Below are 25,176 nucleotides of genomic sequence, written 5' to 3' on the forward strand. Positions count from 1 at the left end.
AAGTCCTTCTTGGCCAATCCAGAGCCACGAGTATAGTTCTTACTCCTCTCCGTCTTATAATTCTCAGTACCTTGTGTATGAGAGGCAGAGGAGGGAACACATACACTGACTGGTACACCCACGGTGTTACCAGAGCGTCCACAGCTATTGCCTGAGGGTCTCTTGACCTGGCGCAATACCTGTCCAGTTTTTTGTTGAGGCGGGACGCCATCATATCCACCTTTGGTTTTTCCCAACGGTTCACAATCATGTGGAAGACTTCTGGATGAAGTCCCCACTCTCCCGGGTGTAGATCGTGTCTGCTGAGGAAGTCCGCTTCCCAGTTGTCCACTCCCGGAATGAACACTGCTGACAGTGCTATCACATGATCTTCCGCCCAGCCCTTCTTAGCGGCAGAGGCCATGAGTCCTCTGTGAGCATCTCTTGAAGTTCCGGGTACCAAGTCCTTCTTGGCCAATCCAGAGCCACGAGTATAGTTCTTACTCCCCTTTGCCGTATAATTCTCAGTACTTTTGGTATGAGAGGCAGAGGAGGAAACACACACTGACTGGAACACCCACGGTGTTACCAGAGCGTCCACAGCTATTGCCTGAGGGTCTCTTGACCTGGCGCAATACCTGTCCAGTTTTTTGTTCAGGCGGGACGCCATCATGTCCACCTTTGGTCTTTCCCAATGGTTCACAATCATGTGGAAGACTTCCCGATGAAGTCCCCACTCTCCCGGGCGTCGGAATGAACACTGCTGACAGTGCTATCACCTGATTTTCCGCCCAGCGAAGAATCCTTGCAGTTTCTGCTATTGTCCTTCTGCTTCTTGTGCCGCCCTGTCTGTTTACGTGGGCGACTGCCGTGATGTTGTCCCACTGGATCAATACCGGCTGACCTTGAAGCAGAGGTCTTGCTAAGTTTAGAGCATTGTAACTTGCCCTTAGCTCCAGTATATTTATGTGGAGATAATTCTCCAGACTTGATCACACTCCCTGGAAATTTTTTCCCTGTGTGACTGCTCCCCAGCCTCTCAGGCTGGCATCCCTGGTCACCAGGACCCTTCCTGAATGCCGAATCTGCGGCCCATTAGTACATGAGTACTTTGCAGCCACCGCAGAAGAAACACCCTTGTCCTTGGAGACAGGGTTATCCGCTGATGCATCTGAAGATGCGATCCGGACCATTTTTCCAGCAGATCCCACTGAAAAGTTCTTGCGTGAAAACTGCCGAATGGAATCGCTTCGTAAGAAGCCACCATTTTCCCAGGACCCTTGTGCAATGATGCACTGACACTTTTCCTGGTTTTAGGAGGTTCCTGACTAGCTCGGATAACTCCCTGGCTTTCTTCTCCGGGAGAAACACTCTTTTCTGGACTGTGTCCAGAATCATCCCTAGGAACAGCCGATGTGTCGTCGGAAACAACTGCGGTTTTGGAATATTTAGAATCCACCCGTGCTGTCGTAGAACTACTTGAGATAGTGCTACTCCGACCTCCAACTGTTCTCTGGACCTTGCTCTTATCAGGAGGTCGTCCATTTTCTTTGAAGAAGAATCATCATTTCGGCCATTACCTTGGTAAAGACCCGGGGTGCCGTGGACAATCCAAACGGCAGCGTCTGAAACTGATAGTGACAGTTCTGTACCACGAACCTGAGGTACCCTTGGTGAGAAGGGCAAATTGGGACATGGAGGTAAGTATCCCTGATGTCCCGGGACACCCTATAGTCCCCTTCTTCCTGGTTCGCTATCACTGCTCTGAGTGACTCCATCTTGATTTGAACATTTGTAAGTGTTCAAATATTTCAGATTTAGAATAGGTCTCACCGAGCCTTCTGGCTTCAGTACCACAACATAGTGTGGAATAATACCCCTTTCCTTGTTGTAGGAGGGGTACTTTGATTATCACCTGCTGGGAATACAGCTTGTGAATTGTTTCCAATACTGCCTCCCTGTCGGAGGGAGACGTTGGTAAAGCAGACTTCAGGAACCTGCGAGGGGGAAACGTCTCGACTTTCCAATCTGTACCCCTGGGATACTACTTGTAGGATCCAGGGGTCCTGTACGGCCCCAGCGTCATGCTGAGAACTTGGCAGAAGCGGTGGAGGGCTTCTGTTCCTGGGAATGGGCTGCCTGCTGCAGTCTTCTTCCCTTTCCTCTATCCCTGGGCAGATATGACTCTTATGGGGACGAAAGGACTGAGGCTGAAAAGACGGTGTCTTTTTCTGCAGAGATGTGACTTAGGGTAAAAACGGTGGATTTTCCAGCAGTTGCCGTGGCCACCAGGTCCGATGGACCGACCCCAAATAACTCCTCCCCTTTATACGGCAATACTTCCATGTGCCGTTTGGAATCTGCATCACCTGACCACTGTCGTGTCCATAAACATCTTCTGGCAGATATGGACATCGCACTTACTCTTGATGCCAGAGTGCAAATATCCCTCTGTGCATCTCGCATATATAGAAATGCATCCTTTAAATGCTCTATAGTCAATAAAATACTGTCCCTGTCAAGGGTATCAATATTTTTAGTCAGGGAATCCGACCAAGCCACCCCAGCTCTGCACATCCAGGCTGAGGCGATCGCTGGTCGCAGTATAACACCAGTATGTGTGTATATACTTCTTAGGATATTTTCCTTGAGGACGGCCCTATCTGGAGACGGTACCGCCACTTGTTTTGATAAGCGTGTGAGCGCCTTATCCACCCTAAGGGGTGTTTCCCAACGCGCCCTAACTTCTGGCGGGAAAGGGTATACCGCCAATAATTTTCTATCGGGGGAAACCCACGCATCATCACACACTTCATTTAATTTATCTGATTTAGGAAAAACTACAGGTAGTTTTTTCACACCCCACATATTACCCTTTTTTGTGGTACTTGTAGTATCAGAAATATGTAACACCTCCTTCATTGCCCTTAACAAGTAACGTGTGGCCCTAAAGGAAAATACGTTTGTTTCTTCACCGTCGACACTGAAATCAGTGTCCGTGTCTGTGTCGACCGACTGAGGTAAATGGGCGTTTTAAAGCCCCTGACGGTGTTTGAGACGCCTGGACAGGTACTATTTTGTTTGCCGGCCGTCTCTGTTGACATTATCACGTAATTCCTTGAATAAGCCATCCATTCCGGTGTCGACTCCCTAGAGAGTGACATCACCATTACAGGCAATTGCTCCGCCTCCTCACCAACATCGTCCTCATACATGTCGACACACACGTACCGACACACAGCACACACACAGGGAATGCTCTGATAGAGGACAGGACCCCACTAGCCCTTTGGGGAGACAGAGGGAGAGTTTGCCAGCACACACCAAAAACGCTATAATTATACAGGGACAACCTTTATATAAGTGTTTTTCCCTTATAGCATTTTAATATATATAGTCATATCGCCAAATAAGTGCCCCCCCTCTCTGTTTTAACCCTGTTTCTGTAGTGCAGTGCAGGGGAGAGCCTGGGAGCCTTCCCACCAGCATTTCTGTGAGGGAAAATGGCGCTGTGTGCTGAGGAGAATAGGCCCCGCCCCCTTTTCGGCGGGCTTCTTCTCCCGTTTTTCTGAGACCTGGCAGGGGTTAAATACATCCATATAGCCCCCAGGGGCTATATGTGATGTATTTTTAGCCAGAATAAGGTACTATCATTGCTGCCCAGGGCGCCCCCCCCAGCGCCCTGCACCCTCAGTGACCGCTGCTATGAAGTGTGCTGACAACAATGGCGCACAGCTGCAGTGCTGTGCGCTACCTTATGAAGACTGAAAAGTCTTCTGCCGCCGGTTTGTGGACCTCTTTATTTTTCGGCATCTGCAAGGGGGTCGGCGGCGCGGCTCCGGGACGAACCCCAGGGTGAGACCTGTGTTCCGACTCCCTCTGGAGCTAATGGTGTCCAGTAGCCTAAGAAGCCAATCCATCCTGCACGCAGGTGAGTTCACTTCTCTCCCCTAAGTCCCTCGATGCAGTGAGCCTGTTGCCAGCAGGACTCACTGAAAATAAAAAACCTTACAAAACTTTTACTCTAAGCAGCTCTTTAGGAGAGCCACCTAGATTGCACCCTTCTCGGCCGGGCACAAAAATCTAACGGAGGCTTGGAGGAGGGTCATAGGGGGAGGAGCCAGTGCACACCACCTGATCCTAAAAGCTTTTACTTTTGTGCCCTGTCTCCTGCGGAGCCGCTAATCCCCATGGTCCTGACGGAGTCCCCAGCATCCACTTAGGACGTCAGAGAAATGGGTATTTTAAGGGGTCGGGGACGTGCTACAATCAGTTTCTGAGGCACTGACACCATACCTTATAATACGTATTTATACACCCAATCATATAAGTGTTGACTGCATTATATGAGTGCCTTCCCCCCTTATTGATTCTAGCAGCCTAGCAGGTCCACCATCCCTTATAATACCTATTATTGCACCCCTCAGTCAGTGTGACTGTATTGATTATACATCAGTGGCCCGCAGATTTTAGCAGGCATCTCCTGAACACGGTAATACTTAAAATAGAGTATAATAGCATATTGATACATCACCAATCAGTGTGTGCATAACCTCGCCCCTTCACCCAGCCATGATTGTAGCAGGCGGATGTTATACACTGTACCCCCCCCCCCCCCCCCAATCCCTGTAAAACTGTAGCAGAGTAGCAGAACCTCACTTGCAAGCTCCTAAGTGTACCAGACAGCACCCTGTGCCCAAACAGATGAATGTCAAGGTACTGTTAATTCAGATGTATAAATCTTTATTTATATAGCATTAACATATATCACATCGTTTTCAGAGAATGTTTAATCATTCTCATCAGTCCATGCCCCAGTAGAGGGTACCGTACCAGACGTTTATCATCATTAACCAAACATGACATTTTTTGAGTGTGGGAGGATATAGAATAATTGGAGAAAACCAACACAAACAAAGAATATAAACAAATGGTACCCTGGACAGAATAGAGCCCATGACCCAGGCACTATCACACAGCAATGCTAACCACTGTGATACCACATCCCGATATGTGTTAGAATTCTAGTTTGTGAATACAGATTAATACTGAACTTGTGTTTGTATGCTCATGGATGGTATGAAAAATACATGGACCTGATGGTATGGTTGGTATCCTACTCCTAGCGTTAGGACGCTTCAACCACCTATTTTGTGTACTCTTGTCTAGGTGTAACCTAATCCACAAAGGGTAATCCTACATAGTGCGCCCTACACTGCAGCCTCATCTGGTAGCTTTGGTTTGTGGAATATGCAACCTATGGAAGCTACCGGCCATAATGTCTGCACCAATTTCCTGCAGTATGCTTAGTGTCTAGTTTTTATTTTTAATAATCCTTTGTACAATGGGGGTCATTCTGACCTGTTCGCTCGCTGTTTTTTATCGCAGACGAGCGAACGGGTCCCCACTGCGCATGCGCCGGCGCATGCCAGACGGCCGATGGCCGTAGCAGGGCTGCGATCGCCTCTGCCTGATTGACAGGCAGAGGCGGTCGCTGGGCAGGGGGGGGGGGGGGCGTAACGGCGATGTTTGGCCGCCGTTTCGTGGGCGCGGTCCGGCCAACACAGGCGCGGCCAGACCGAACGGGGGGCGGGCCGCAGCGGCTGCGTGACGTCACACACAACCTCTGCGGGCCGGGGAGCGATGAGTAGCTCCCGGCCAGCACGCTAAAGCTGCGCTGGCCGGGAGCTACTCCTGAAGTTCAAAGGCATCGCCGCTGTGCGATGCCTTTGCACTTCTGCGGGGAAGCCGACACTGACATGCGGGGCGGACTAGCCCTGTGCTGGGCGTCCCCCCGCATGTCAGTGTGAATGATCGTAGCTGTGCTAAATTTAGCACAACTACAATCATCTCAGAATGACCTCCAATGTACTTTGTTTTTGTTTTTTTGTTGTTATCTGTAAAGCGACTGAGTCCTGCTGGAGAAAAGAGCTATATACATAAAATGATTATTATGTCGTCTTCCTATTGATATGTATGTGGAGGGACAGAAATCCCCTATGCTGCTATTATAGCTTATGGTTGTTAGTAACAAAACTACCGCAGCGTGTGTATCATGTCTCACCTATGACAAAAGCCTCCTTAGACTGTGTTCCATGCTCATTGTACCATGGAGGACGCCCAGCTGTGTAGATGGTCCTTTTGCTGGTTCGAAGCAGTGGGGGCTCCGATTTACACTGACTGGTTGTGCGTCTGCGGGAGGAACGTCCAGGGCTGACTGAAGGCAGCAAGCTATGGCTGCTGCTGTCTGTGCTGCAGGTGACAGTAATTATCATAGTAGTTATTGCTTTTGTTATATGGCGCCACACAGCAAACAGAAAGTAAGACTAGACAGTTAAAGAAAACAAGTGGGGTGATGTAGAATAACAGAACAGATATACTATGATGTACTTAACTTCACATTATATAAAACATTACAGGTAAAATATACCATACAAGGGTAACAGAGATTAGACATACACAGTATAGACAGAAAGACTGCGTAAGGAATATAATATGACAGCAGCAGCATAAACACGCCGTCCGTGCTTGCAGAGCGCCGCTTGGTGCATCACTTTGGCCTGCAAGGGGTTAATGTTTTTGTAGTGGGAGGAACGTTGAGTGAGGAACTGGTAGGCCATTGGCCGGATTGTGGATAGGGGCTGTACAGCCTGGATATAGGTGGCTAATCCACCATTTCCTGCCTCTTTCAGTGTCTTCACGCAGGCAGTGCAAGTATTATTCATTCATTCAGTAATTTATACTTTTAATTTTCTTCTCTTTTTTCCATATCTTATCTTTCCTATATTCCTACTTCTACATTCATCCTATTCCTTAACTCTTTTATTCATACTTCTCCTCCTCTCTTAGAGGTTATTGCTGGGTATTCCCCCCCCCCTTTGCCTGCGGTGACTCCTCGGGTACCCTTTCCTCTCCTTACGACATGCCGGGGTTACGAAACCCCCCTTCCCGTCCTGCACGCAGCGCTGGCCTCCCCGCCCGGCTTTTAGATTCCCCTGATGTTCCGCCGGGTCGGGGAAGCCCTGCTGCTGCGGCTGCTGTGGCTGTGAGGGAGACGAGGGCTGTGCGCGGCCGAGCTCGGCCGCCCGCCCGCGCTCCCCCACGTGCGTCCTCCCCGTCTCCTTCCCCGCTGCAATCAGCGGCGGGGGACGGAGCGCCGGGGAGCAGGAGAAGCCTCAGGCGGCTTGCCAGGGACGGTGTTTTACCGTCCCTGGCCCCGCCGCTTCTTACAGCGGGTGGCCGCGCGGGTCACGTGGGGCGGGGGCGGAGCTCCCGCCCGGCGGCTCTCACCAGTACACACGGCTGCCTCTGTTAGTGGGCGGGTGGGGGGGTCGCGCGGCAGCCGGACTGCTGCCTGCGCGTGCTGCAAACATGCCGCACAGCAGGGGGGCCCATATGAGGCTTACCCCCTCTGTGCCACTACCCCCCTTACCCGTGCGGTCAGCGCCCTCCCGCGTTGGGGTGGGGCGTCGCGCCAGCGGGGGGGCATTATCTATTGCAGACAGTGCGGGGCCTGTCGCGCGGGGGCGGCCCGCGCCCGCCCGCGGTGTGCCTGCCCGTCCGACCTCCCCTTTCGTGGTGGGGCCCGGGGCGTCGGGCCCATCCAGGACGCCCGCATTGGCAAGTGGTTCGGCCGCCGCCCGCAGCCGCGCGCCTCCTGGCAGACAGCGGCCGGGGTCGCGCCTGCCAGCTAATCACCTCACGACCCAGCACCCCCTCCCCGCATCCAATTTTCAACCGCCGACGCTTCCGCGGTCAGCTCTCAGTCCGACGTCGCACTCCTCCCTTCTAGTGGTGACGACTCTCCGGCTTCCCTGCCATGATTCCCGACAGTGAGGGATCCTCCGGATCCTTGCTCCCGACGGGAAGTTTGCGTACCTCACGTCGGGCGCGTGACTCGCGGAGGAGGTCCGTCCTTACTTCACCTGCCCCTGCGACTGCACCCCTGGTGGACGCCTCTGTCTTGTCCGCCATTTGTGCCGCTGTAGTGTCAGCGGTGGCTCCCTTGTTATCCTCCGTACCCGAGGGACTGGGGCGGCCCACCGCTTCCTTGGCGGATAGCATTGCGCAATCCCTTATTCCACTTCTGTCTCCTGGCGCAACTACCCCCCTTTTGCCCCGCTCCCGGTGGCTGCGGGACCGGTGGCGGAGCAGGGGAACAATGTCTCTTTTGTCTCCCCAGCCACGGTAGTCGGGTCGGCAATGGAGTCCGCCGGTGTATCCACGAGTCATTCGGTGGCCGGAGGCGCGGATGGCGTTCCCTCTCGAGCAGGTGAGTCTTCCTCGGACCCTGACTGGTCCAAGGGGAGCGCTAGCGGCTTGGGTTCGGGTACTCGCTCCAGCGCCTCTAGCATAGGTAGCAGCGCAGGTAGGATTTCCGGCAAGCGCAGTAGGCGCAGGCGTCGGGGCACAGATTCCTCCCTTGCCTCTACTTCCTCGGAGGGTCTGTCCTCCTCAGATGGCGGCTTGCACAGGGTGAAGCGTCGTAGACGACGCAAGCGGCGGTATTCCACCTCGTCTGCGTCCCAAGTATCGGTGGAATCAGACACCGTGCACTGCGCCAATACGGCGGTACAACGTGGACTCAGGCCCCGGGTCCGGGACCGTATCCGTAAGGGCCAATGTGTGAACATTTTTGCCCTTACCAGCGACGATCGCAAAGCCTTGCTTTCGGCTAAGAAAAAGGGGCAGGGTAGCGAGGACGCTTTGCGGTCCTACCAGAATTGGGTCCGCTGCATGTTGATCTTTGCGGCGCGTTACCTAGAGACGCGCCCGGATGAACATATGAACGTGGTGCGCTATCAATTTCTCATACACGTTCTGTACCATAAGTACAAAGGGTCTGCCTGGCAGCGCTACGACGAGGATTTCCGACGCAAACAACATGGCCGGCAGATCTATAACTTTGGTAAAAAAGACGTGGAATTGTGCTCTGAACTGACACAAGGTTCGGCCGCCACTGATGACGGCGGCACGGCAAGACGATGGGCAAAAAAACCTGCCTCTCGTTCTGCCGGCTTTCGCGGAGGCGCAGGGCGCGCGGGGCATGGGAAATGCTTCGCTTTTAATAATGCACAATGCGACTTGGGGGGGCGATGTCGTTTTCGCCACTCCTGTATCAGATGTGGCGGGGGCCACGGCATTAAGGATTGCCCCAGTCCTGGGACCGGGAGTGCTTTTGGCTCGCAGCCCCGACAGTCGCGCTCCCGCGGCCACCGGCGCTAGCCACAGCTCCCACCCCAATTAGACTTTGCGCGCTCATTCCCTGGCTGCGACGATACCCGCGGTCGGGGGACGCCCAATTTTTACACTTAGGTTTCGCGTCGGGTTTCCCCTTGCCGATACATGGACGGGTGGGTCCTGGGGCGGGTACTAACCTGCGTTCGGCTCGGGAGTTTCCGGACGTGCTCCGGCACAAGGTAGAGGCGGAGGTGGCCTTAGGGAGGATGATAGGCCCTTTCCGGGAGCCCCCCTTGCCAGACTTGGTCTTGTCCCCCGTAGGCGTAGTGCCCAAAAAGACAGCGGGCAAATTTCGCCTCATCCAACACCTTTCCTGTCCTGTGGGGTCCTCGGTTAATGACGCTATCCCTGCTGACCAGTGTAGGGTCGTTTACCTGTCCTTTGATTCGGCCATTGACACCGTACGGTCTTTTGGCCCAGGGGCAGTTATGTGTAAGTTGGACATCCAGTCTGCGTTTCGTCTCCTTCCGCTGCACCCTTCCGCCTTCAGGTTTATGGGTTTTAAGCTGGACGATGGCTACTACATAGATCGGTGCCTCCCTATGGGTTGTTCTATCTCTTGCGCCTACTTTGAGAGATTCAGTTCCTTCCTCCACTGGTGTCTCCAGCAGGCAACGGGCGAACGGGCAATTTCCCACTACTTGGACGATTTTCTTTTTATCGGCCCCTCAGACTCCCCTCGCTGCGTCAACCTGCTGCAGGGGGCTCTGGCCCTCTTTGCGCGCTTCGGGGTTCCGGTTGCACCAGAAAAGACGGAGGGACCCTCCGCCTCCTTGGTTTACCTCGGGATCCAGATTGATACGGTCAGGGGTCTCTGTAGGCTTCCTTCGGACAAGGTGTTGCGTTTACGTGACGGTATCATATATGCGCTGTCCGCGGGCAAGCTCACTCTCAAACAGGCCCAATCCCTATTGGGCCTGTTTAACTTTGCTTGCAAAGTGATCCCCATGGGCAGGGTTTTCTGTAGAAAATTGGAACGGGCTACCGTGGGGGTTAGACGCCCGCATCATTTCCTCAGGTTGTCCCTCGAAATCCGTCGGGATCTAAGCATTTGGGACGAATTTCTTGTTCGTTTCAACGGCACCTGTATTTGGCAGGAGGCGATCGTGTCTAGCCCGACCCTGGAGCTTTTCACGGACGCCTCCGGCGCTTTCGGGTTTGGCGCTTACTTTGCGGGTCGTTGGTGTGCCTCTCCTTGGCCGCATGCCTGGCTTCGCATGGGCCTCACTACGAACATGCTGTTGCTGGAAATTTTTCCTATTCTGGTCGCTTTAGACTTATGGCGCGATGCCCTGCGTAATAAACATGTTGTCTTCTGGTGCGACAATCTGGGCGTGGTTTTTGCCATCAACCGCCAAAAATCCACGTCCTTGCCGGTATTGCGGGTCATTGCGCAGATAGTCTTGTTATGTTTGGTCAACAACATTACGTTGCGAGCCAAACATGTCCCTGGCGTGCGTAACGAAATTGCAGATGCCCTGTCACGCGGCGATTTGCAGCGATTTAGGCGCTTGGCTCCTGCAGCTCTCCTCCATGGGGAATTATGTCCTGCTTCTGTGTGGCAGGTCATCCACCCAGAATGGAGGCGTTAGCCCACAGGTCATTGGCCCCTGCAACTTTTGCGGCCTATCGGGCCGCCTGGGAGCGGTGGTGTCGCTTCATCCGGGAGAGAGGCCAGTGTGGTAAGACCTCTCATGATTTACTTTTAGATTACATCTGGGTTCTGTACTCCGACGGGATTTCGCGGGCGTCTGTTAACAGGGTTCTGGCAGGTATCTCTTACTTTCTGCAGCTGCGGGGGGAAGCGGATTTTACGAAGTCCTTTTTCCTCCGGCGGGTGTTGAAAGGTTGGGCTCGGGCCACCCCGCCCCTCCCGGATACCCGCCAGCCGATCACCGGTGCTTTGCTGAGGCGGATTTTGGGATCCCTACAGAGCATTTGCTTTTCGGGATACGAGGTTCGCCTCTTCCGGGCGGCCTTTACTATGGCCTTCCACGGTGCGTTCAGGGTGGGTGAGCTGGTGTCCGTCTCTCGGGCTTCGGTCTCGCCCATGCTGGAGGCCCACGTCGTCATCCGCCCCGACGGTTTATGGTGCAGAATTCAGCGCTCCAAGACTGACTTAGCCGGCAGGGGGCAGTGGGTTCGAATGGGTCCGGCTCGTGCGCGGGGCATTTGTCCAGTTTCCGCGGCCCGGGCATATTCGTCCATACGGCCTCCAACGCCCACCGGGTGGCTCGTCCATTGTGACGGCTCCCCGTTGACCAGATATCAATTCCGGTCGGTTTTGGGGCGTTGTATTTTGTACCTGGGTCTATCTCCGGCCGACTATGGGACTCACTCTTTCCGCATCGGCGCTGCTTCAGCTGCCGCTGCGGCGGGTTGGTCCGAGGTCGAAGTCCGGGCACTGGGTAGGTGGAGGTCTGGTGCAGTCAGACGCTATATCAGGCCTTTTCCTCCCAGTGCGCCCTGAGGACTAGCCGCTCGTCGCAGTTGCACTTTGTGATTGCGGGAGCCTTGAGGAATTTTTGTTTTATCGTTGGTTTTAATTTCGGCTTTTGCCGGCTAACGAAGTTTCGTTTTTGCCTCAAGTCAAATTGGGCGGCCCCCCCCCCCCCCCCCACACTCCCTCCCCGTTAGGGCTGCAGTCAGGTTTCTCATTTACATACCTTATTTATTTCATTCCTAACCTTAGTCACACCTTATTTTGCAGGGCGGCGGTTAGATCCGCACTTTCTATGGTTTGTCGGCCATTCCTACATCTACTGGCTGTCCGTGTCGGCTCTGGCCTGCGACACCGCCCGGTTTCCGGAGCTGCAGGCTGTGCGCTGGTTGGGGCGTAGAGGCCTCCGCTGGGATGGCCTGCGGGACAGGCTTCGGGCGGCAGTTGGCCGATTTGGGTACCCCCTGATTTTGGTCTTGCATCTGGGGGGCAATGATCTGGTACGCCGCACTGGGCTCGACATTCGCCTCGAAATCAGGTGCCAGCTACTGGAACTCATGGCTGACTGGCCGTTTTGCCTCATCCTCTGGTCGGACATCGTTCCTCGGCGGTCTTGGCGCGGAGCCTTTAACCCCGGGGCGATTGACCTGGTTCGGAGGAGGGTCAATTCGGTCGTTGGTCGTGCTGTCCTCCAGCATGGCGGGCTGGTTGTGCCGCACGGTGGTATTTCCTACCGTGATCCGACACAATACCGGTCTGACGGGGTGCATTTGTCCCCGGCTGGCATGCTGATCTTCCTGGAGGACATTATTTACATTCTTAGGTCCCTCTAGATAGCTCTTTCCTTTTGATAGTTCATTTGGTTTTCTTTTGTGCTTTCTTAAGTCTCTCTAGTTAGTTTTTCTGTTTTTGTTGTGTGGGTTTTTTAGTTCGGTGGCGGTGGCAGGTTGGTAACCTGGCAGTTGGCCGGTTTTCTGAACGGTTACTTAAGTTTAATGATGAGTTCACAGTTAGTCAGTTTGGGTGTATTTATAGGTAATTTATATCTTTTAGAATTAGTTTACGGGCATCATTTTGACAAGTGGGTCCATATAATTAGTATAAAACATATGTGGATGTCGGGGCCGGTGGCCCAACTTTTATCCCGTAGGGGCGGAGCGTACCTCCGTCCCTGCAACCGTTGGGGGACAGGGGTAGTGGCAGAAGGTTGACCCCTGTCCTTGGAGTTTTGATTTTCGATGTCTGGGATGGAGGCAGCAGGCCGATCCCGGAACATCTGGGGCAGGAGGCTCCCTAACACATATGTTTTTTACTGCTTGTTTTTTATGTATTATAATGTTTATCACCCATGTTACATTTATTATGTTTAACCGTTCTTCTCCTCGCCACCTTTAGTTAGAGAGGGAAGTCTGCATTTTAGTTTTAGTATTTAATAGGCCTCCCTCTCAGTCAGAAAATAAAAGCTGACCCCTTTTCACGCCAACTACAGTTGTGGTGTCTTTATTTCATAAGATAAGTGTGCTTGAGTGGCGCGTGGAAGCATCTGACGTGTGAGGTTTATGCAAATTTGAGCCAGAGCAGAAACCTGTCCAAGGGATGCAAGATGGTGTGGTGTTAGGGCACATGTATAAGAGGGGTAGAGGGGGCTGTGGACACGAGGAGGGAAAGCCCTACTTGTGACAGTTTGCAATCTAAATTGTAATAATAATGTTTAATTAGCAAAGATGGTGCTAATGAGCAGCTGATTCAGTGTGGGTCTGGAGGGAACCACTCGCACAGAGAAGAAAAAGGGTGTGTGACCACACCTAGAGGCTGCCCTGTGTAGGGGCTGTATCAGTATGATATTCCAGGCGGGACTGTGCAGTCAGAGCTATGGACAACAGCTACACTTCCGTAACCTAAATTTTAGTAAATATACCCCCAGGAAAGAGCTGCAGAGGATCGAGAGATGTACTAAGCTGTGGCGAGTGATAAAGTGAAGAGTGATAGTATCAGCCACTTAGCTTCTAACTGCCATGCTACAGGCTGGGTTTGAAAAATGACAGGAGCGGATTGGTTGGCAGTTTATCTCTCTCCACCTGCCCCTGAGCGTGTTAAAAGATTGTGGGGTCTTTTCATGAAGCAGTGAAAAGTGTGGAGAAGTGAGACAGTGGAGAAGTTGCCCATGGAAACCAATCAGCATTGAAGTAACATTTATAGTTTGCAGACTATAAAATTATACAGAACTGCTGATTGGTTGCCATGGGCAACTTCTCCACTGGCTCATTTCTCCACACTTTTCACTGCTTCATGAATAGACCCCTGTGTGCCCACAGCTTATCTATGTTAGATTACTGCGAAGGATCACCAAGAGTAAAATTGGAAGTTTATCTGAACCTTGTCTACCAGCTCAACAATAAAGGAGAGGTTGTTATACTTACAACTATTTTATATGGGTCGGTTATATAAGGAAAGAAAAGCAGAGAAATAACGGGTGTGGTATGGAAGGTCGACAGGGAATCTAGGTCGACAGGGTCTCTAGATTGACATGAGTTTTTTTTATTTTTTGGGGAGTCGTTTTCACCGTAGAGCGACCGGGAACCCCAACTAGTGCACTATGTGGGTCATACCGAGTTAATCGTAGCTGTGCTAAATTTAACACAGCTACGATCTGGCACTCAAACATGCGGGGGGACGCCCAGCACAGGGCTAATCCGCCCCGTATGTCAGTGCCAGCCCCCCCGCAGAAGTGCAAAAGCATCGCACAGCGGCAATGCTTTTGCATTTGAGGAGTAACTCCCGGCCAGCGCAGCTCCTGCGGCTGGCTGGGAGAACCTCTTCGCTGTCCCTGGTCGCAGCGGCTGCGTGTGATGTCACGCAGTCGCTGCGGCCCACCCCCGCACGGTCCGGCCACGCCAGCACTGGCCGCACCGCGCCCCCAAAACGGCGGCCAAACGCAGCCGTGCCGCCCCCTCCCGCCCAGCGAGCGCCTCTGCCTGTCAATCAGGCAGAGGCGATCGCTAGGGAACGACAGCCTTCGGCTGTCCGGCATGCATTGGCGCATGCGCAGTTCCGACCCGATCGCTGCGATAAACTGCAGCGAGCGATCGAGTCGGAATGACCCCCTATGTCTCCTCGCATGGCTCGCTTCATGGGCCATGCTTCGGGCAAAGCGACTCCCTATGCTCGGTATAGGTTACTGTTCCCAATCGTAGTCCACGTGGATCATTAAGTATGAAAAAGTGAAGAAGAAAAAAATTGGGAAAGACTCATGTCGACCTTTTGACATGTCGACCTAGAGACCCTGTCGACCAATAGTGGTCGACCTAGAGACTGGATACCAGAAATAACACAGGTAGAAGCAGTGTTAATACTTAGACCATGGATGGATACATTTAAATAGAAGCTACTCTATAAGCCAGACAATCTGAGCTTTTTTAGCACTGCAAGGAGTATAGATAATAGCTGGAAAAAACAGGATTTTGATACCTACCGGTAAATCCTTTTCTCCTAGTCCATAGAGGATGCTGGGGACAACATCAAGACCATGGGGTATAGACGGGATCCGCAGGAGACATGGGCACTCTAAAGACTTTTCATTGGGTGTGAACTGGCTCCTCCCTCTATTGCCCTCCTCCAGACCTCAGTTGTAGGAACTGTGCCCAGGGAGACTGATATTTCGAGGAAAAGATTTACTTAAATTAGTGGTGCGATATCTACCAACTCACACCCTCAACCATGCCGCACACATGGCACTCAACATAATGCACGCCAACAGGCATGAACCAATTGCAGAAACTAATAAAACACAACTTGTGTAACTTTAATAGCAAAACTGCAGGTAAAGTACGCACTGGGACGGGCGCCCAGCATCCTCTACAGACCAGGAGAAAAAGATTTACCGGTAGGTATCAAAATCCTGTTTTCTCATACGTCCTAGAGGATGCTGGGGACGACATCAAGACCATGGGGTCTATACCAAAGCTCCAGTACGGGTGGGAGAGTGCGGATGACCCTGCAGCACCGATTGACCAAACTTTAGGTCCTCCTCGGCCAAGGTGTCAAACTTGTAGAACTTAGCAAATGTGTTTGACCCTGACCAAGTAGCTGCTCTGCACAGTTGTAATGCCAAGACCCCCCGGGCAGCCGCCCAGGATGAGCCCACCTTCCTAGTGGAATGGGCCTTCACTGAAGTCGGTAACAGCAATCCAGCCGTAGTATGAGCTTGCTGAATCGTATTTCTGATCCACCATGCAATAGTCTGCTTGGAAGCAGGAAACCCAATCTTGTTGTGAACATACAGGACAAACAGGGCCTCTGTTTTCCGTATACGAGCCGTTCTAGCAACATAGATTTTCAAAGCTCTAACCACATCTAGAGATTTTGATTCAGTGAATGTGTCAGTAACCACTGGCACTACAATAGGTTGGTTTATGTGAAAAGATGAAACCACCTTCGGAAGAAAATGTTGTCGAGTTCTCAACTCTGCCCTATCTTCATGGAAGATCAGGTAAGGGCTCTTGTGAGACAAGGCCCCCAAGTCAGACACCTGTCTTGCAGATGCCAAAGCCAGAAGAATCACCACTTTCCAAGTGAGAAATTTCAACTCTATCTTTTGTAGAGGCTCAAACCAATCCGTTGAAGGAACTGCAATTCCACGTTAAGGTCCCCTGGTGCCACTGGAGGCACGAATGGAGGCTGGATGTGCAGAACCCCTTTCACGAAGGTCTGAACTTCTGGAAGAGAGGCCAATTGTTTTTGGAAGAACACTGACAAGGCCGAAATCTGAACCTTGATTGATCCCAATCGGAGGCCCGCCTCCACACCATCCTGCAAAAAATGGAGGAAACGCCCTAAGTGAAACTCTTCCGTAATACAGTGGTAATGTTTCGACGTTACTCCTTCTCTGGCCTGAATAAGGGTGGGGATCACTTCCTTAGGAATACCCTTCCTGGCTAGGATCCGGCGTTCAACAGCCATGCCGTCAAACGTAGCCGCGGTAAGTCCTGGTACACGCACGGCCCCTGCTGCAGCAGGTCCTCTCGAGGAGGAAGAGGCCGAGGATCTTCTATGAGCAACTGCTGAAGATCTGGGTACCAAGCCTTCCTTGGCCAGTCTGGGGCAATGAAGATTGCTCGAACCCTTGTTTTTCTTATGATCCTGAGTACTTTTGGGATCAGTGGAAGTGGAGGGAAGACATACACTGACGGGAAAACCCACTGGGTCACCAGTGCATCCACTGCTACTGCTTGAGGGTCTCTCGACCTGGAACAGTATCTCTGAAGCTTCTTGTTGAGGCGAGACGCCATCATGTCTATTTGAGAAACTCCCCAAAGACTTGTCACCTCTGCGAAGATTTCTTGGTGGAGGCCCCACTCTCCTGGATGGAGATCGTGTCTGCTGAGGAAGTCTGCTTCCCAGTTGTCTACTCCCGGAATGAATATTGCCGACAGAGCTTGTAGATGTTTTTCTGCCCAGCGGAGGATTTTTGTCGCCTTTGCCATTGCCGCTCTGCTTTTCGTTTCGCCCTGCCTGTTTATGTACGCGACTGCTGTTACATTGTCCGCCTGGATCTGCACGGGACGGTCTTGAAGATGTACCGCTTGTTGAAAGGCGCTGTAAATGGCTCTTAGCTCCAGTACGTTTATGTGAAGGCAGGCTTCCTGATGTGACCAACGTCCTTGGAAGTTTTCTCCCTGAGAGACTGCTCCCCAGCCTCGGAGACTCACATCCGTGGTTACCAGGACCCAGTCTTGAATCCCGAACCTGCGTCCCTCTAGTAGGGGAGAGCTGTGTAACCACCACAGGAGCGAAATCCTGGTTTTTGACGACAGGATTATCTTTCGGTGCATGTGTAGGTGTGACCCCGACCACTTGTCCAACAGGTCCCACTGGAATACTCACTCTGGCATGGAACCTACAAAATTGTATGGCCTCGTAGGCCGCCACCATCTTGCCCAACAACCGAATGCACTGATGAATCGACACACTCGATGGTTTCAATATCTGTTTTACCATTTTCTGGATTTCCAGAGCCTTTTCCACCGGAAGAAATACTCTCTGAACTTCTGTGTCCAGAATCATCCCGAGGAAAGACAACCTTATCGTCGGTTCCAATTGTGACTTCAGGTAATTTATGATCCACCTGTGTTGTTCGAGTATTGACAGAGAGAGTGATATGTTTTGAAACAACTGCTCCCTGGATCTCGCTTTTATCAGGAGATCGTCCAGATAAGGAATTATATAGACTCCTTTCTGACGAAGGAGGACCATCATCTCCGCCATCACCTTGGTGAATACCCTCGGCGCTGTGGAGAGGCCAAAGGGTAACGTCTGGAATTGGTAATGGCAATCCTGAACCGCGAATCTCAGATAAGCCTGGTGAGGAGGATAAATGGGAACATGCAGGTAAGCATCCTTTATGTCTACCGACACAAAGTAGTCCCCCTCCTCCAGACTGGCAATCACCGCTCGAAGTGATTCCATCTTGAACTTGAACCTTTTCAGATAACAATTCAGATCCTTTAGATTTAGGATCGGTCTGACCGTGCCGTCCGGCTTCGGAACAACAAAGAGGCTTGAATAAAAACCCCGCCCTTGTTGTGACAACGGTACCAGGACTATGACCTGGTCTTGACATAACTTTTGGATTGCCACTGTTTCTGGCGGAGAAACTGGCAAGGTCGATTTGAAAAATCGGCATGGGGGAACGTCTTGAAACTCCAGTTTGTATCCCTGGGATACGATTTGCAACACCCAGGGATCCAGGCCAGATAAAATCCAACCTTGGCTGAAGAGTTTGAGACGTGCCCCTACCCGAGCGGCCTCCCGCAAGGGAGCTCCAGCATCATGCTGAGGATTTTTCAGAAGCAGGGGTAGACTTCTGCTCTTGGGAACCTGGAGCCGCTGTGGGCTTCTTTCCCCTTCCCCTACCTGCAAAGAAGGGGGAACCTCTCGTCTTTTTGTATTTATTGGGCCGAAAGGACTGCATTTGAGGGTGATAGGTCTTTTTTGCCGGTGCAGGCGCATAGGGCAAAAATGTCGACTTACCTGCGGTAGCCGCCGAGACTAACGCATCCAGGCCATCACCAAATAAGGCCTCACCTTTATATGGGAGCGCCTCCATGTTTCTTTTGGAATCTGCATCTGCGTTCCACTGGCGAATCCACAGCGCCCGCCTAGCCGATACTGCCATGGTAGCGGCTTGTGAACTCAAGAGTCCAATATCCTCCATTGCTTCCAGCATGTAGGCGGCAGCGTCCTTGATATTCCCTAACTTAAGGAGTATCTCATTTTTATCAATCGTGTCAATTTCTGATGACACGCTTTCTGACCATTTTTCAATAGCGCGACTCACCCATGCGCAGGCAATAGTGGGCCTGAGTAGTGTACCATTGGTAACATAAATGGATTTCAATGTTGTTTCCATTTTTCGGTCTGCCGGCTCTTTAAGAGAAGCCGTGCCAGGAGTAGGGAGAATTACCTTCTTTGTCAACCTGGAAAGCACACTGTCTAACAGAGGGGGTGACTCCCATTTTTCCCTGTCCTCAGCCGGGAAAGGGTAAGCTATCTGAATCCTTTTGGGAATAAGAAATTTCTTATCAGGATTCACCCACAACCCTTCAAACACAGCATTTAGTTTGTGTGAAGGAGGGAACGTGACTTTGGATTTCTTTTCTTTACATAAATAAGCCTTCTCCTGAGGTACAGGAGTGCTTTCTGTAACCTCCAACACGTCCCCTATAGCCACAATCATATATTGTATACTTTTTGCCAATTTATGATCTATCTCTCTGGATTCACTATCGTCAACACAAGAATCTGAATCCGTGTCGGTATCAGTGTTTACAACATTCGCAAACGGTCTCTTATGTGACCCAGAGGGGCCGCCTGCATAAGGAATAACAGCATCCTGAAAAATCACATCTTCCACAGATTTTCTCCAGCATGCAGCCTTAGATTCAGACTTATCTAATCTTCGGTTAATCAGATGCATACTGTCACGTACATCTTTCACCCATGCAGGCTCTTGGTGTGCCGGCAGCGCCACCGCATTACAAGTCTATGTCCCTAAAATGGCTTTCTCCGGGGAGGAACTCCCTGCCTCAGACATGCCTCACACGTGTACAGCACACTCACAGACACACTGGGACTTATTTGGGGACAGACCCACAGTAAAATCTGTCAGAGGGACACAGGATAGGAGCAGCCAGTTCACAATCCCAGCGCCAGTATTGCCTGTGAACACAGTATGCCCACAGCCCAACAGCGCTTTTAAACAGTAATTCACACTATTAAAATGCACCACAATCGCTTTTTGCCCCCCCTTAATAGCACCCTGTACTTGTCAGAAGTGGAGGAGAGGACCAGCGTGTTCTCTGCAGCCTGAGGAGAGAGAGAAAATGGTGCTGAGCAGTGTGCTGGCTGCCTGAGGAAGTAGCTCCGCCCCCACAATGGCACGTCCTTACACTCAGTATCCATGACAATATTTATACTGGCGGGGGTAGGGCTGTGCCAGCGGCATCTTATTCCCCCTTTTAGCCAGTTTGAGGTATATTTCTTGCTGCCCAGGGCGCCCGCGCCCTGCACCCTGCAGTGCCTGTGTGTGGGCAGCAATGGCGCGCTGCGCTCCCGTCAGCCGCGCCGCACCTCAGCCGTCGCTTACTTGATAGAAGATAATTCTTCTCATACTCACCTGTTTTCTGACTTCTGGCTCTGCGAGGGGGGTGACGGCGTGCTGTGGGAGTGAGCATCTAGACACGGCTAGCGTTCAGTACCCTTCAGGAGCTAATGGTGTCCCGTCAGCCAGAAGCAGTGCCATGAAAATCTGAGGAAGTTGGTTCTGCTTCTGCCCCCTCAGTCCCACGAAGCAGAGAGTTTGATGCCAGCAGATCTCCCTGAAAATAAAAAAACAAACATAAGTCTTTTCAGAGAAACTCAGTAGAGCTCCTCAGAGTGCATCCAGTCAGCCTGGGCACATTTCTAAAACCGAGTTCTGGAGGAGGGGCATAGAGGGAGGAGCCAGTTCACACCCAATGAAAAGTCTTTAGAGTGCCCATGTCTACTGCGGATCCCGTCTATACCCCATGGTCTTGATGTCGTCCCCAGCATCCTCTAGGACGTATGAGAAAGTAGATTACAAAATGAGTTACCACAGACACCATGGATTCTTGCCTTTGTGTGAATCTGAAGTGACACGTTCAATGTAAAGAAAGTATAATACACACAGACATACATATTGGAGAGAGACGTTCCCTATCCTGTTTCTCACAACATGCTGCTATACTTTTTACAGATGTGTCACAGGATTAATTTAGCTTCAATCCATTCCCACATTGCAAAAAAACATACTTGGTGTGATTACAGTATATAAAGAAATATGCCCCTGCACTGTAGGGAAGACATGACTGAGTAACGTCAGGAGGTGGATATGTTCCATGAACATTTTCTGACTGGATCTCCAGTGTATGAGTGACAGCTCAAATTGAGCAGCAGATAAACAAGGTCTGAAAGGTAGAGAGCTGGAGTGTGGTACAGCATGGGAGATGTGTGGATGTGGCTTGCATATAAACGGGGCACTACTACATATGGGGGGTCATTCCGACCTGATCGCTCGCTGCAGTTTCTCGCAGCGCAGCAATCGGGTCGGAACTAAGGCAGAGGTGGTCGCTGGGCGGGAGGGGGCTGGACGGGGGCGCGGTCCGGCCAATGCAAGCGTGGCCGGACCGTTGGGGGGGGCAGTCCACGGCGGCTGCGTGATGTCACACGTAGCCGCTGCGGGCCGGGGAGCGACGAGTAGCTCCTGGCCAGCACGCTAAAGCTGCGCTGGTCGGGAGCTACTCTTGAAGTGCAAAGGCATCGCCACTGTGCGATACCTTTGCACGTCTGCAGGAGGGGGGGGGGGCATCACTGACATGCGGGGCGGACTAGACCTGTGCTGGCCGTCCCCCTGCATGTCAGTGTGAATGATCGTACGATCAACTCGGAATGACCCCCATGGACCGCTGCTACTGTTAGAGCAGCGCAAAGTATCAGAAGGAGACTGCTATTACTAGAACACAGGTAAGTGGCACTCACCAATTGTGTGCCCCAAGATTCCAGCACCCTGTCACCCCCGGTCCTGGATACACAGGCAAACTCATCCTGAGAAAGTCCTGTGTGCCCCTGTCTAGTGAGATTATGTTCCAGACTGATATTAATAGCGTGCAGGTTATAAATATGGAAACATGGCAGTGTAAAACACACGCACCAATCACAAAACACATCTGGTCACAGAACACGTACAATCATTACACACGTTAGTTCCTCAAACACTTTGCTGCTCCCTCCAAACATTTCCTAGTGCCCCCCACAATTTACACATATCAAATAAGGCAGTGCCACCACTTACACAGCATCCCACTATGAGCACTGGTACACTGGTGGAGGAATGGAATCCCGTTATAATAAGATTTTACTTACCGGTAAATCTATTTCTCGTAGTCCGTAGTGGATGCTGGGGACTCCGTAAGGACCAGGGGGATAGACGGGCTCCGCAGGAGACATGGGCACTTTAAGAAAGAATTTAGATTCTGTTGTGCTCTGGCTCCCCCCTCTATGTCCCTCCTACAGACCTCAGTTAGAGAAACTGTGCCCGGAAGAGCTGACAGTACAAGGAAAGGATTTTGGAAATCCAGGGCAAGACTCATACCAGCCACACCAATCACACCGTATAACTTGTGATAAACTTACCCAGTCAACAGTATGAACAACAACAGAGCATCAGTTCAACCCTTATGCAACAATAACATAGCACTTATTGCGGCAATAACTATATACAAGTATTGCAGAAAAAAGTCTGCACTTGGGACGGGCGCCCAGCATCCACTACGGATTACGAGAAATAGATTTACCGGTAAGTAAAATATTATTTTCTCTAACGTCCTAGTGGATGCTGGGGACTCCGTAAGGACCATGGGGATTATAACAAAGCTCCCAAACGGGCGGGAGAGTGCGGATGACTCTGCAGCACCGATTGAGCAAACAATAGGTCCTCCTCAGCCAGGGTATCAAACTTGTAGAACTTTGCAAAAGTGTTTGAACCTGACCAAGTAGCAGCTCGGCATAGTTGTAATGCCGAGACCCCTCGGGCAGCCGCCCAAGAAGAGCCCACCTTCCTAGTGGAATGGGCTTTAACTGATTTTGGCAGCGGCAATCCAGCCGCAGAATGAGCCTGCTGAATCGTGTTACAGATCCAGCGAGCAATAGTTTGCTTTGAAGCAGGAGCACCCAGCTTGATGAATGCATACAGGATAAACAGTGACTCCGTTTTCCTGACTCTAGCCGTTCTGGCTACATAAACCTTCAAAGCCCTGACCACATCAAGTAACTCGGAATCCTCCAAGTCAGTAGTAGCCACAGGCACCACAATAGGTTGGTTTATATGAAAGGATGAAACCACTTTCGGCAGAAATTGTGGACGGGTCCGCAATTCTGCTCTATCCACATGGAAAACCAGATAGGGGCTTTTATGTGACAAAGCCGCCAACTCTGACACACGCCTAGCCGAAGCCAAGGCTAATAGCATGACCACCTTCCACGTGAGATATTTCAACTCCACCGTTTTGAGTGGTTCAAACCAGTGGGATTTCAGGAAACTCAACACCACGTTAAGATCCCAAGGTGCCACTGGAGGCACAAAAGGGAGCTGAATATGCAGCACTCCCTTTACAAACGTCTGAACTTCAGGTAGAGAAGCCAACTCTTTTTGAAAGAAAATGGATAGGGCCGAAATCTGGACCTTTTAAGGCCCAAATTCACTCCGGACTGTAGGAAGTGAAGGAAACGGCCCAGCTGGAATTCCTCCTTAGGAGCATTCCTGGCCTCACACCAAGCAACATATTTTCGCCATATACGGTGATAATGTTGAGCTGTCACGTCCTTCCTAGCCTTTATCAGCGTAGGAATGACCTCATCCGGAATGCCTTTCTCTGCTAGGATCCGGCATTCAACCGCCATGCCGTCAAACGCAGCCGCGGTAAGTCTTGGAACAGACAGGGCCTCTGTTGCAACAAGTCCTGTCTTAGAGGAAGAGGCCACGGGTCCTCTGTGAGCATTTCTTGCAGATCTGGATACCAAGTCCTTCGTGGCCAATCTGGAACAATGGGGTATATTTACTAAAATTCGTATTAGTCCCGATTTGGAGGGAGATTCATCACGAATGACATCGAATGTGTGTATTTGCAACTTTCTGAAAATTTTACGCCTCATTTACTAAGCTGTCGTATTTGTATTTTTCGTGTTTTACGATGTCGATGTCATTCATGGTTTTGTAAGGTAGAATGCGGACGATTTAGTGGTTTTGCGGCCGTGTTATGTGGTTTTTTTACGAATGCGTCACATTTTGGCTACGGCAGTGTTTGTCCGTTCACGGACGCGTTTTTTTTCCTAAGTTTCGTTTTTGTCACTCGTCCATGATTGGTTTGATTCGTGATGGAGGAGCGTCTGTGCACATTACTATAAAAACGTCCCAAACTGTCCGAACCTCGTGGGTTAAGCTAGTGGCGAGGTGAGAGGAAGGTGTGTTAGGAGTTGTTGAGTAGTTTGGAGTTTTTGGCGGTTTTGAGGAGGTTCTTTGTGATTGTTGAGTGCTGTACTGTGTGTGTTAGTAGTCTTGTCATACTTGTTGTCTAGTTATTTAAAAGTCTGTCTAGTTTTTTGTCATTGTTTTTTATTTCACGTCTATTGTCATTGTTTGTGAGTGAGTGAGTGTGTGTGTGTTTGGTGTGTGGTGTGTAGTGGAGGAGTGTGTTTACTATTTTTTTTTCTCAGTGTTATTTGTTGTTTGTCCTGATTATGTCCCAGTCAGAGGTGAGTGAGAGGGAGGAGGTTAGTGAGGTGGAGGAGATTAGTGAGGAGGAGGGGGAGGTTGTTGCTGCGGCCTCCAGTGATAGTGATGGTGTTGTGGCTCCGCAGCCACGCACCACTACAAAGACTGGCCGCAATGTAAAATTCAGCTACGCTGAAAATATGGCTTTGGTGCGGGAGCTGATGAGGCCATGATGCTGCAAAGGTGTCGTCACGCAGGAAGAGTGTTCTGTGGGGGAAGGTAGTTGCGGCTGTGAATAGTGAGGGTGTGGTGAGGCGGACCGAGGACACCTGTCGTAAGCGTTTCTACGACATAAAGCGCCGTGTCAAGGCGAAGATGGCCAAGGAGGCTAAATTAGCCCGCCAAACCGGGGGTGGACACCCCTTCCGTGCATCTTACCGTGATTGGGAGGAGCCTGTGCGTGCACTCATTCCGCCAGAAGTGGTTGGGGCCACTTATGTCCGGGATTCGGATAGTCCAAGGCCGGATGGTGAGTTTTTTTTTTTATTTATTTAAAAACAACATCTGTGCTTTGTCCTTAGTTGACTGAAATGTCTTGTAGCTAATTGTGGTTGTCAGTTTGTTCATTATTCTAATGTGTTGGTGATGTAGTGCAGGCCTGGCCAACCTGTGGCTCTCCAGCTGTTGTTAAACTACAAGTCTCATCATGCCTTGCCACAGTTTTGATATT

The 25,176-nt window shown here is 51.2% G+C and overlaps 1 protein-coding gene across 3 annotated transcripts in view; it reads right to left on the reverse strand.

Moving 5' to 3' along the window:
- Positions 1-25,176, reverse strand: part of UCKL1 (uridine-cytidine kinase 1 like 1) — a 177,602-nt gene that overhangs the window by 132,459 nt on the left and 19,967 nt on the right. Inside the window, exons 1-2 of one of the 3 annotated variants that reach the window (XM_063959196.1) lie at positions 21,716-21,812; positions 6,044-6,231 (exon numbers count right to left, since the gene is read on the reverse strand). The exons of 1 other annotated variant lie outside the window; for it this stretch is intronic. In XM_063959196.1, the coding sequence (XP_063815266.1) occupies positions 6,044-6,231; positions 21,716-21,780 (253 nt within the window). In that variant the 5' untranslated portion in view covers positions 21,781-21,812. Of the gene's footprint in view, positions 1-6,043; positions 6,232-21,715; positions 21,813-25,176 lie in introns of those variants that run through there. One more of the 3 variants, XM_063959197.1, reaches the window with a different exon arrangement.

Source organism: Pseudophryne corroboree, chromosome 3 (assembly GCF_028390025.1).
Source record: "Pseudophryne corroboree isolate aPseCor3 chromosome 3, aPseCor3.hap2, whole genome shotgun sequence".
In the NCBI taxonomy this organism is placed as follows: Eukaryota; Metazoa; Chordata; class Amphibia; order Anura; family Myobatrachidae; genus Pseudophryne; species Pseudophryne corroboree.